The 12,153-nt window shown below is 41.0% G+C and overlaps 1 protein-coding gene across 1 annotated transcript in view; it reads left to right on the plus strand.

Moving 5' to 3' along the window:
• Window positions 1-12,153, plus strand: part of DNAH11 (dynein axonemal heavy chain 11) — a gene marked incomplete at both ends in the record, with an annotated part of 314,762 nt that overhangs the window by 291,813 nt on the left and 10,796 nt on the right. Inside the window, 3 exons of the mRNA XM_082661925.1 lie at window positions 2,091-2,282; window positions 5,445-5,564; window positions 11,643-11,885. Of these exons, the coding sequence (XP_082518051.1) occupies window positions 2,091-2,282; window positions 5,445-5,564; window positions 11,643-11,885 (555 nt within the window). The remainder of the gene's footprint in view (window positions 1-2,090; window positions 2,283-5,444; window positions 5,565-11,642; window positions 11,886-12,153) is intronic.

Consider the following 12,153-nt stretch of genomic DNA (forward strand, 5'->3'; position numbering starts at 1 on the left):
TGGGCTCCCTGCATCCCCAGATAACCAGATTTTTGAAGCAAGAATGTAAATTTCTTTTTCTGTAAGATTTGCAGCAGAAACAAATAATGGTAATTGTGCATGTAAAATTGGCATCTGTGTGCATGCAACACTGTTATGTGTGTGTGGATGCCTGTTCTCTGTTCACAATGCCGTTTGTATATTTTCTGATACAAACACTTGATCACTTGCTTTGTAAAAATACAATTGACCTGAAGTGTAGAATGTTAGGCAGACTCGTATTTTTCTTAGGAATGCCTGATTCACATTTTCTTCTCATGTCATTTATATTATCAGAGCGTAATGAAATGGGCATTGACTTACGATTTTGGTTTTTTTTAGCAGTGAGGCTAAAATTAGGTCAGTTATATGAAGTATATAGACGGAAGTAAAGTACTAACTGTAGTACTTGGGTTTTCCGTGGACTATATGTAATTCAGGGAGGGTGTTAGGTGACTTGTTGGATCATAAAATTTTGTCACTTCCATTTGGTCTCCTAGAAATGTCTTCCTTTTAAAAGCAATGTATTTTTATATCCTTCAACATTAATTCCACTTACATGGTTTCTCTTTTCTTCTTTCACAAGCTTGCCCTTTACTTGAGGTTTAGCTGTGGAGAAGTTATTTGTAATGACTGTATATTTTTGAGCCCCATAAATTTCCTAGAAGTGGCCTAGTCATTGAGAATAGCCTAGTGATTCAGTTGGGTCAGCAGTGTATGTGGCCTGGCCAATTCTAGAACTGTATTTGGTGGTAACCCTGGATTCTGATGACAGCGATAGAGAAAGAAACGAAAATGCTCTTCTGGTCCTGGACCAAGAGAACAAATCTAGGCTTGGTTTAGACTTTTACTGAAAGGCCTCTGGGAGGCCAGATCTGAGCTCCCACCCCAAAAGGGCTAAACATATTTTGTATTATAGATGCCCACATTGTCAGATCCATTCAAATGTAGACCGGGTGTAATTTGACCGTTTTAAAGGACAAGGCAGGAAGGTGCTGTTTTGGCCTCACCTTCCTCCGCTGCCCACCATCAGTTGAAGGAGCCATCCTCCGTTTTTCCTTGTTTGCCTCACAGGACTGCCAGATTTGAGAATGGGTAAAGTACTACCCTTAAGACACAGATGGCTGTTTTTCACCTTTTAATTTTATGGCTTTGGGGGCCATAACCATATCAGTGTAGCATACCAGGTTTCCCTCTGCATTTGCAAAAAAATCATCTTACGGATCTACTCTACAGGACATATGTTTTCCAATCTTCCATATGCTGTTCTGTTATTCCAACAGTGAGTTTTATTTTCAGCTCATTGGAAGAAAACCATTTGTCGTGGTGGTTGTATCAGTCAAGGGACAGTACAAAATTATAGTGATTCATACAAGATAATCTCTCACACGTAATTGGCAGCTCTGGTGCATGAGATCAGCCACACACCCAAGCTTGTGGTGCCTCCACCGTACCTAACTCCCAGCTTCCAAGTCGTCCAGTCATCGTCATTTGTAGCTCATAGGAAAGGGAAAAGAACGACAACCAGACCAAGCAATTTCCCTTTACGCAAGTGACGTGAAAGTTGCATACGTCACTTCTGCTCAAACTCTTGTTGGCAAAAACTTGGTCACGTGGCACATCTGGCTTCAAGAGGGGCTGGGAGATTGCTTTTTGATGAGTGGCTGTGTGCCCAGATAATCGGTATTACTATGGAACCAGGAGGAATGGAGAATTGGCATTAACTTATATTCCGCTACAGTAATGAAATTAAGATGATGGCCTTTTGTCAAACAGATTGTACAAGAACATTTTTGCAGAGGAAATTGATGTCAGGCGTTATTACCACTGGCAAAATGAATTGTCTCATTTTCTAGTGAAACAGAAGAATAATTGAAGCAAAATAAAAGCATTCCTCTTAAATCAACAGACTGGCAAATGCCAGTCTTCTCTTATGCTCTCCTAGCTTAAAACTGCATGTTACCTCTGTCCTAGGTCTCCCTCAAAGTCCTCTGCAAGATGATTGAAAACTCAGACCCTTGCCCTTGGAAACCATATGGATGGATGATCAAACATTCTTTCTTTTCTCCCAGGATACACTTGAAGTGTGCTCCAAGGGGCAGGAGTTTAAAAGCATTCTCTTCTCTCTGTGCTACTTCCATGCCTGTGTTGCTGGGAGACTGAGGTTTGGCCCCCAGGGCTGGAGCCGCTGCTATCCGTTCAATTCTGGAGACCTCACCATCTGCGCCAACGTCCTCTGCAACTACTTAGAGGCAAACCCTAACGTAAGTGCCAGTGGCCAGATAACCTCTTCCGAGGAGTGTACTGAATCTGTCAGTCTTTGGGCACTATCAAAGTGGACCATAATTTCTCTTTCGAAGCTATTATTGAAATAGCTGACACTACATATGCATCCTCTGCCAAGTGTGAGGTTTTACAACAGTGGATGCTCGAACTTTATGAGATGGGTCAAGCCGGTTCTACATCAGCAGCTTAGTGCAAAAAAAAAAAAAAAAAAAATGTCCTTCATTATGTTAACAAAAACAGTGGTTTACATGTGCATGTATGCCAGATTCATTAGGCAGGTAATGAAGCATTTGCACAAATGTAATTACATACAGCAATTCTGACAGTTCATAACATTGCATTAATAATCACTACAATTAGTTCTGATGATGGAAGCAATTTACAGCACGTCACATGTATAAATAATGGTGCATTTCCTGCATATGTCATTATTATGTATTAAGGATGCCACCTTGTTGTGACTTTTTCAGTAACGTTCCCCTTGATTTGAAGTTAAAGGTAGATGAATGATTTTATTTCACAGCTAAAATGTGTTCTACAGATGGGAACGGGAATGCTTCATCAAGAACATTTGTGTAAACTCTTATAAACTCAGTGACTGGATTTCAAGAAGGATGAATCATTTGTAAGGATATTCTGGCTTAGTCCTCATAAGGGAAACTTTTTCCATTAAGTTAAATCTGTTAGAATCGAGGTATGTTTGTCAGAACCAACCAGGCATGGTGCTTTAGGCCACACTTTCTATTAAAGGGCCTTTAAAACCATTCAACCATGTTTCTATGTATAAATGGTTCTTTTTTGTTCTTTTGGTAATTATTGTTATCAAAGTTTTCTCAAGCTTTGAAGATGGTTTGACTACTATCTGAATATGTACACTTTGTACATAACATGGGTGTGTTCTCCCAAGGAACACATTTTGAATAAGTTGTATCCAAGATAAATGGCTTTAATATGGTATGTGATGATCACTGTTCCATATCTAGCATTTTTTTAAATTTATGAAATTCACTTTGAGCATACTTTGACCATTCTAATAAATACTATTTTGTGTTGGTCTTAGCACATTTTGTTTAAAATGTTGCAGGTAGAATTGACTGTTATAATAGTTCTGGAGAGTTCTGGGTAGAAAATGAAATAGACCACTGAGTACTTTTATTCAAGTCCTTCATTACTGTCCCAGGAGGCTGAGGCCAGGAATATTATCCTATTTCAGCTGGACCCTGTACACAGTTGAGGTAGGAATGAAGGGGAGCAAGAGAGGGGTTGACTCATGTTTCTCTCCGGCTCTCACATCCCAAGGCTCAGCAACACCAGTTGGCCAATTGAATTGTGCTATGTCCTGCTGCTTCTCCCACGGGTGTTCCAGCATCAAGACAGCTTTAGGTTTTAAACACACGCTCTTGTGTCTTAGATGTCTTGACCCAAGTCATTCACCACACATCACATCACGAAGCAAGTTAGTTAGATCTGGGAATTAGGTTGACGTGCCCACATAGTTTGGTTGTACAAGATGCCCTTTTCCGGAAGGTATATGTATAAACTTGGAAGTAGGCAGATGATAGATGATATTTCGAGTCATGAGATTAGATGAGATCATCAAGGTTACAGAGTATAACTGAGAGATCTAAAGATTACGTCTTAGGGAATGCCAACGTTTAACTGTTGTAAGAACTTCGATATTTTTCCATATGAATTTCGTAAGTCTCACCATACGGAAATTCTTGAATGTCAAGGTTGGAAGGCTTTAATTGAAAACATCATTTGGTTGTTTACATTTAAGGTTGGGGATGGGGCTATGTAACGTCTGACTTTGGTTTTACAAAGCCTAGAGGGAATAGGAAGAAAAATTGTTTTTCTGTAGCAGTACCTTTCTCCCACCCTGTGGAGTACAGTTTGGGGGACATGCCCAAGAAGACCTCTACTGAGTAACAACAAGTTCAGATTTTTTTCAGGCTGTACCACTGTGCCAAGGGAAGGGTTACAAAAAAAAAAAAAAAAAAAAAGTATTTGTAAAAAAACAAAGATTTGTGGGAAGAAAATCAATTATTGAGAAGAATAGATCCCTAGCTGATTAAAATCTTGAGGGAGCTATATATCAGATAATAATGTATAGCAGGCATTAATTAAATGTGATCAGAGAAATAAAGTTAAGAGGTCTCTGTTTCCCATCCATTTCTGTTCTATGGGAGGTAGTCCATGGCATGGCTGAGAGAGCATGGTACAGTGTAGCCACTTTAATTTTTCATTCACATCAAAGTGGCTTAAAAGGAAGACGTTCATTTATTCAAATTATTCAAATTCAAATAAAGTTGTAGCCAAGTACATTGGAATAGTTGAAGCAATTTTACTTGTTCTGTCACATCATGCAACAAATGAAGGCTATAATTAAGTTTTTACTTGAACTGCTGGGAGGCAGTATACTGCCCCCGAGGGTATAAAGGTTTCTGTCTAGAAAGGCTTCATCACAAACTGGCATGTTTTGCAAACCCAGAGGAATCTAAAGGGTAGCAAAGAGGGGCTTCAAACCCTGCGAAGCCAAATAAAGAGGAGATACGGTGATTCCTTGAATAAAACATACTACAGTCATTAGTTACAGCACTTGGAACAGTCATGGAGGCCAGTTATGCCATAGACCGAGCCCTCAAATCAATCTGTGGCAAATGGCTTGGTTTGCCTGGACTTTTGGAAGGTGATGGAATTCTAAGTAACACCCCAAATTCAAATTGTGTAGGTTTTTCTTTCTTTTCCCTGATTTAGATCATAAAACCTGGTATAAATCAGATCATAAAAATGTCATCCCTCAAAGGTCCTAGGAACCAACACCCTCTTGTGGTTTTTAGATGAGGTTCTGAATGTGTAAACCTTAACTGCATAACATGTTCTAGGAATAATCTGGTTTGCTTTAAAATCTTCATTAAAAGCTCCGCTTCATTAAAAGCTCACTGAATGTATTAAAACACACTGAAAATAATTCTCAGCCAATTCAATCCTGGCAATTCAGACAATTCCTGAACCTCTTTTAAATGCTCCTGTAGGTGGGGGCTTGTAGAGAGGCACTTGCTGCTGACTGACTGTTCGGAGGCAGGTGCCCCGAACCCGGAAGTAAACGTTGGCATGATTCTCCTCTCCTCTCCCGCCAGGTCCCATGGGAAGACCTCCGTTACCTCTTTGGTGAGATCATGTACGGGGGCCACATCACAGATGACTGGGATCGCAAACTGTGTCGGGTGTATTTAGAAGAATTCATGAATCCCTCTCTGGTAAGACATTTCTTAAGTCATTTCATAGAGGAGAAAGTTCTAGTAAGATTCTTTTTTAACTTTTTATTTTATATTGGAGTAGAGCTGATTGACAATGGTGTGTTCATTTCAGGTGTACAGCCCTGTGATTCAGTTATACATACACGTTATCTGTTCTTTTCAAAATTCTTTTCCCGTTTAGGTTGTTACATCATATTGAGAGGAGTTCCCTGCGCTATACAGTAGATCCTTGTTGGTTATCCATTTTAAATATGGCGTTGTGTGCGTTCCAATCCCCTAACTATCCCTTCCGCCCACCCTTCCCCCCCGGTAACCAAAAGTCCGTTCTCTAAGTCTGTGAGTCAGTTCCTGTTTTGTAAATAAGTTCATTTGTATCCCTTTTTTTTTTTTTAGATTCTGCATATAAGCGATAGTTTGCTTTCTCTAAGAATTTTTTAAACTGATTTCACTATGTAAATAATTCTTGAACGTTATTGAGGATTCTTGGCCTTTTGTGAGTATATTCTGGCACACCTTCCAGGGAGTTTGGAAGTTTGTTAGAAGTGTAGGATCTTGGGCCCCATGCCAGACCCACAGAATCCGAATCTGTGTTTTAGCAAGACACCTCCCTGCCACCACCGCAGGTGGTTTCTGTGCCCACATGAAGCACCGTCCCATGCACAGACTCATTGGATCTTTGAGATAACCCCGTGAGGTACACAGCACTGACACTGTCACCCCATTTCATAGACAAAGAGACTGGGTCACGGTGATTTGCCCCAGGTCTCCCAGTTATCCCAGGCAGGGGCTCTAGCCAGATGTATTGATTTCAATTCAGCGGCTCTGATACAAGTGAACTCTATAGTTCTTTCTCTGGCACAGAAGCCATGGAGTATTCTAAATTTTGATCACTAACTCCTAACTAAATATGTGCTCAAGAAAACTGCGGTGATGTGAGAGGGCAGTTCTTCCTTCTGTGAGGAAGGGGCAGAGCTCCCTTGTACTGGAGTTTGAAGAGGCCAGGTACCCTTTTCCCATTTCTCATCTTACTAGCCCCATGTCTGTGTACACCAACACACCCACATGGTTTGTGACGGGTGCTGGGTTTTCTGGAAAAAGCACTCAGTCCTTGTCTTCCATACTGAAGTAGCTGAAAGTGGTGGCATACTTTTCTCATGTCTCTCTCCAAAGGTTTCCAGGTTCATGGCCATTGCCTGATTATTTCTTGGAAACCCAAGGCACCCTCCACCGTGCCATCTCTACTCCCACTTGGGCAAGACACCAACTGTATTTAGAGCTGTGCCGTGTATTTTTTTTAAAAATAGTTTGAGCAACCTCCTGTTCATAATTTCTTGAGAACTTCATCTCCTAAAAGCATTATGCCTTCCTCAAGTCCATTTTGAGAAGTAATATAATCATGTATTAGAAAACATGGTGTACTGTATGTAGTCTCATATAGAAAATGGAGGACAGATTATTTTTTGCTACTTTTAATAATGTTAAACAATTTGGGGACAAGGCAGGGAAAAAAAAAAAAGGTTTTCCTGCCACGTGACCATTATTTGTTTCTTTTGACTGTGAGTCTCCTGGTCTTTCCTTAGTTCTAATGAGTAAGGTTTCACGGGTCAGAAAGACACTTTCAATTTAGCGCAACTGGAAGTCACTCCTCAGAAGAGGTCTGGGAGTACGTTACCATAGAGATGGGAAAGATAAACAGGGTCGGGTGTGCTACCTTTACAGAGGCTGATTTCTCTGAATGATGGTGGAGGTCAAGGGGCAGAGCGACAAACTCACTCTGCTCTTCCCTCTCTGGTTCTGGCCTGAGGATGAGAGTGAATTACTGTTGCCAACCGAGACAGTCCATTAACCTTCACAAGCCTGAACTCCCATTCACATAATTGTAAAATAAATATAGATGATGCAACCTGAGGGGCATCTCTGGTGTGTGCATTAGCCCTTTAGAAATTTAGGTACCTGCCCTTCCATGCTGCTCTGGTGAGGTTTTCAGGATGGAGATGCCCATTTGCAGTCCTGCATCCTCACCAGAAAGCACTACCTTGTCAACTCAACAGAGCAAGCTAAAGCACTGACTGGTTTGGTGGCAGAAACTGCAAAATCCCAGTTATTTTGTTCTAGACAGATGTTTCCTGCTCATGCTGTTTACGTTATTAGGAGCTTAAGCTAACTTCAGCATCTTGCAGGATGTCTTTTAGCCGCTTCTCACATTGGTTAACTTATTTGGCAATTAGTGTCTTTGGTTACATGGGCACGTGGTCAAACCTTGGAATGCTTTCAGTGGCTTTGTCGTGTCAGGAGGATGAATGAGTTTCTTGTTGGGTAAATGACACGGCATTTAGAGAGGGCTCCCCAACGGCAATGTGCTTTAGAGGGTTCCTGGCCAAAGTTAGGGAATTATAATTAATATTCTTCTCTCATGTAAGGTGCATACTTGGCAATGCTAAACAAGTAATACGGTAAGTTACTTTTGGAAAATAAGGTATCAGGTCACCTGAAAGCTGTCAAATATTAACAGCTTAAAAGTTGGGCTTTGAAGTAAAACAAAATGACAAAAAAGCTCGGGTTCAAATTCAGTGCTCCCTTGCGTTTGCTGTGCAATTTTAGATACATCACGGAACCTGAGCCTCTGTTTATTCATTTGTGAAATTAGGGTACACAGTAGCAGTCACTCAGCATCCTCTCCTCCTCAACCTACCCCACTCCCCAGCGCCAGGCGACCACTAATCTACTTTCTGTCTCTGTAGATTTGCCTAATCTGGACATTTCGTATAAATGGAATCACACAATATCGGGCCTTTTGTGTCTGACCTCTTTCACTTAGCATGTTTTCAAGGTTCATCCATGTTATAGCATGTATCAGTACTTCATTCCTTTTAAGGGCCAAATAGTATTCCATCGTATCGATACACTATTTTGTTTATCTGTTCATTGGTTGATGGATATTTGCGTTGTTTCCACTTCGGGGCTATTATGAATAACGCTGCTTTAAATATTCATATATGTGTTTGCATGGACATACATTGCCACTTCTTTTGGGTATATACATAGAAATGAAATTATTGGATCATATGGTAACTCTATGTTTAATGTTTTGAGGAACCACCAAACTGTTTTCCAAAGTGGCTGCATCATTTTATATTCCCACTGGCAATACACGAGGGTTCCGTTCTCTCCACATCCTCGCGGTGGCTGTGAAGTGGTATCACATTGTAGTTTTGTTTTGCATTTCCCTGAAGACTAATGATGTTGAGCATCTTTTCCTGTGCTTATTAGTCATTTGTGTGTCTTCTCTGGAGACAGGTTAATTTAGAACTACTGATTCTTTGAGGCCTAACAATGACTTTATCAAACAGCCCTCCCCCAAAGGTAGGACAGGTGGCCACAGTGCAGAGAGTTAGGGTCCCATCAGCAAGAAGCAGCTTTTCATAAAAGCCTCTCAGTGGGATGGGAGAAGGCTTGGATTTAGAATCAGGATTCCCAGAGCTCCTTGAGTATGTTGACATTTTCACAGATTTCTTAAAGTAAGAGAACAGAAGTCTCTGTGTGAACTAAGCCTTGCTTATCGAGCTTTACTTGTTTGACATCATAGTAGGAACTTACAGTAGGACATTCTCAGGTTTTGTTTTTCCTTCTAGAAAATTAGGGTGTGCTTGAGGTAATCATGTCTGTTTCTAGGGCACAGGAAAGACTAAAACTAACCTTTGTAAAAAGGCTGCTATGTGCCTAGCTATTTGCATACATTGTCGTTAAATTCTCATGGCCACACTCTTTAGGTTGCTATTAGGATCCCCATTTTACTGATGAGATTGAAACTCAGATAAACTGTCATTTTTTGAAGACCACCAAACCGCTCGGGGGGGGGGAAACCGAACCAGATCTGTCTGGCTATAAACCTAGCCCTTCCCGTTGACTTTGCTGTTTGCCTTTGTTTTGCCCACTGCCCAACATGGGGAAGGCACTCTTCACATATTTGTAAACAGACTGCCTAATTGTCTTTCCAGAAAACATGGACCATTTGCACTCCCACCAGCATTCTATGAATATTCACTCAAATGTCCAGTCCCCAGGCATTTTGAAAAGTTCCAAGTGGTTCCACTTTTTGGTTACTTTCTTTGCTTGAAATTCTGTTTAACTTTGGCTGTATTGAAAAAGAATTAACTGTGGCTCTTAAATTTTCTTTTAACTATTGAGCACTAATAGGGAAAATCAAGTCCTTGTTTGTAGGGAATACATTTTGGCTTGGAGATGTTTAGTCTAACTTCTGGTTTTAGTATTCATATTTTGTGCCCGCATTTTTATTTTGGCTAATTTATCTATCCAGTAATGGTGAGGTTAAATCCCCTTCACAGTTTTGTTTTGGTCACGCTGAGTCAGGTAAAATTTTAATTTTGATTATTTTGATATATAAATGTGAAATGATAGGAAATGTGAATAAATGAATAAAACAAGCCTAGCTGATGGATACTGGTCACGAGAGAGTCTGCATTGCTCCTTCTCATGTTTATTGGGTCCAGGTCTCTGTTTCTGGCAATACGAAAGACTGGATAACTTGAAAATTCTCCCGATACAAAATAAAAATAGAAATTCTGACTTTAACATTTAAAGTGCCTTTTTGAATTCAGGAGAGCAATTTAGCATCATCCCTAAGGACATGGGCTCCCTGGGCAATCTGGGATTGCAGGTTTGAGGAGGAAGGAACGAACTGCCGCTACTCACAGATGACATGATTGTGTAGAAAATCGCGCTGATGTTGTCTCCATTGGACTGTGAGTTCCTTAAGAACTAGGTCATACGAATCTCTTATACTTCCACGGCTTACTGGGGTATACTAGGTGATCAGTTCATACGATTGAATGAATTAATGAATAGTCACTTTGTCTCCAGGTGATAGTGAGGGGACCAGATAGCATGAACATACACAATTACAGAGACAAACTCCATTTTCAGAAAATGATTTTAAAATTGTAGGCCTAAAATAGCTACATTAGGTGATGGTTTTTAAAAACTAGCATTCCCTGTACATTTAAGTGCATGTAGACAGAATTCACAGCAAGAGAGGCTGGGAAAATTAAACAGAAGTGTAATGGTCCCCTGGGAACTAAAGAACAATCGGGGGAAAAAAAATCTGAGATTACACTGAGTTAACCAGAAAAGTATAAGCGCTGGATTGACTGCGTTTATAGCTGGTCAGAGACTGAGGCCCATAAATTGTTTAGTTACATTTTGGTATTTCTGCTTGCATTGCCTTGGTTGAGAGCATTCTTCCCGGTGGAATGTCTAACCCTTCTCCCCGACCTGAATGAAGTGGATGGGTGTGATTAATGCCTGATAACTCCAGCCGCTCACTCATTAGGCAACTTTGGATTGAGCACCAGTATGTGCTAGCTAGCAGCTGCCCCAGGGTCTACAGATCTTGAGATGAGCTACACAGACTCTGCCCTGAGAAGCTCAAAGTCACGGGGAGGTACCACTCATTTGACTTTTAGTGTATACTGCCCTATAACATGTTAGTTACACACACTCCCACGTATTTTTTAAGATAGGCACATGTAATTATGCATGTTTACAAAATCTACGTGCATAATACATAAAATAGTTTGAAGTAGTACTGCAGAAAGTACTATTAAGTCATACTAAAATGAGTTCAGAATTAAGATTAAAATCAAACATATGCCCAGGCAAGTTACTCTGAACCTCAATTTCTCACTGCGAAATGGGGATATCTGGGAGAATCAATGACTTCAAGCATGCAACAGGGTGACCAATACACAGTAGATGGCTCAGCACCTGTCCGTTCCCTTTGTGTGCATGTATCGTGTTACCCCAAGCAAACCGCAAACCAGGTCTTCTTAAGGATGGGATTCATGTGTGTTCCTTGGACTCCTCCCCAGAGGTCAGCATGGTACCATACACAGAGCAGAGTGATTGATTACAAGAGGGTCAAGAGATATTTTAGAGAGCTCGCTATCGATCCAGCATTGTGCTGGGACCATCTTACCGGAGTGTTCTCAAGGTGTTTGGGAAATGAAGATTGATGTCCACTTAGATTTGGAATAACTGACTTTTCCTTTGTGGTTGAAGGTTGATGGTGAACTGATGCTGGCACCAGGATTTGCTGCCCCACCCAATCTGGATTATTCAGGCTACCACCAGTATATAGAAGAGATGCTTCCTCCGGAAAGCCCAGCACTGTATGGCCTCCACCCAGATGCTGAAATAGAATTCCTGACAGTCACATCCAACACTCTCTTCAGAGCTTTGCTGGAGATGCAGCCCAGGAATGCACTCAGCGGTGAAGAGCTGGGACAGTCCACAGAAGACAAGGTAGAGGGTCATTCTTTCTTTTCTATTGAGTTATACTGTATATACAGTAAAGTACACTAATCCTAAGTGCACAGCTAATGAAGTTTTTACCTTTGTGTGCACATAACCACCACCTGGATCAAAGTACAGAACATTTCCAGCACTCCAAAAGGATAGCCCTGCCCCTTACTGATCAGTACCCTCTGCACCCCAGACCAAAGGTACCCACCCTCCTTACCTGTCGCCACAGACTAGATGGAGTAGATTTCCCAGTGTTTAAACTTCAAAT

Source organism: Grampus griseus, assembly GCF_964374135.1.
Source record: "Grampus griseus genome assembly, chromosome: 9".
Taxonomy (NCBI): Eukaryota; Metazoa; Chordata; class Mammalia; order Artiodactyla; family Delphinidae; genus Grampus; species Grampus griseus.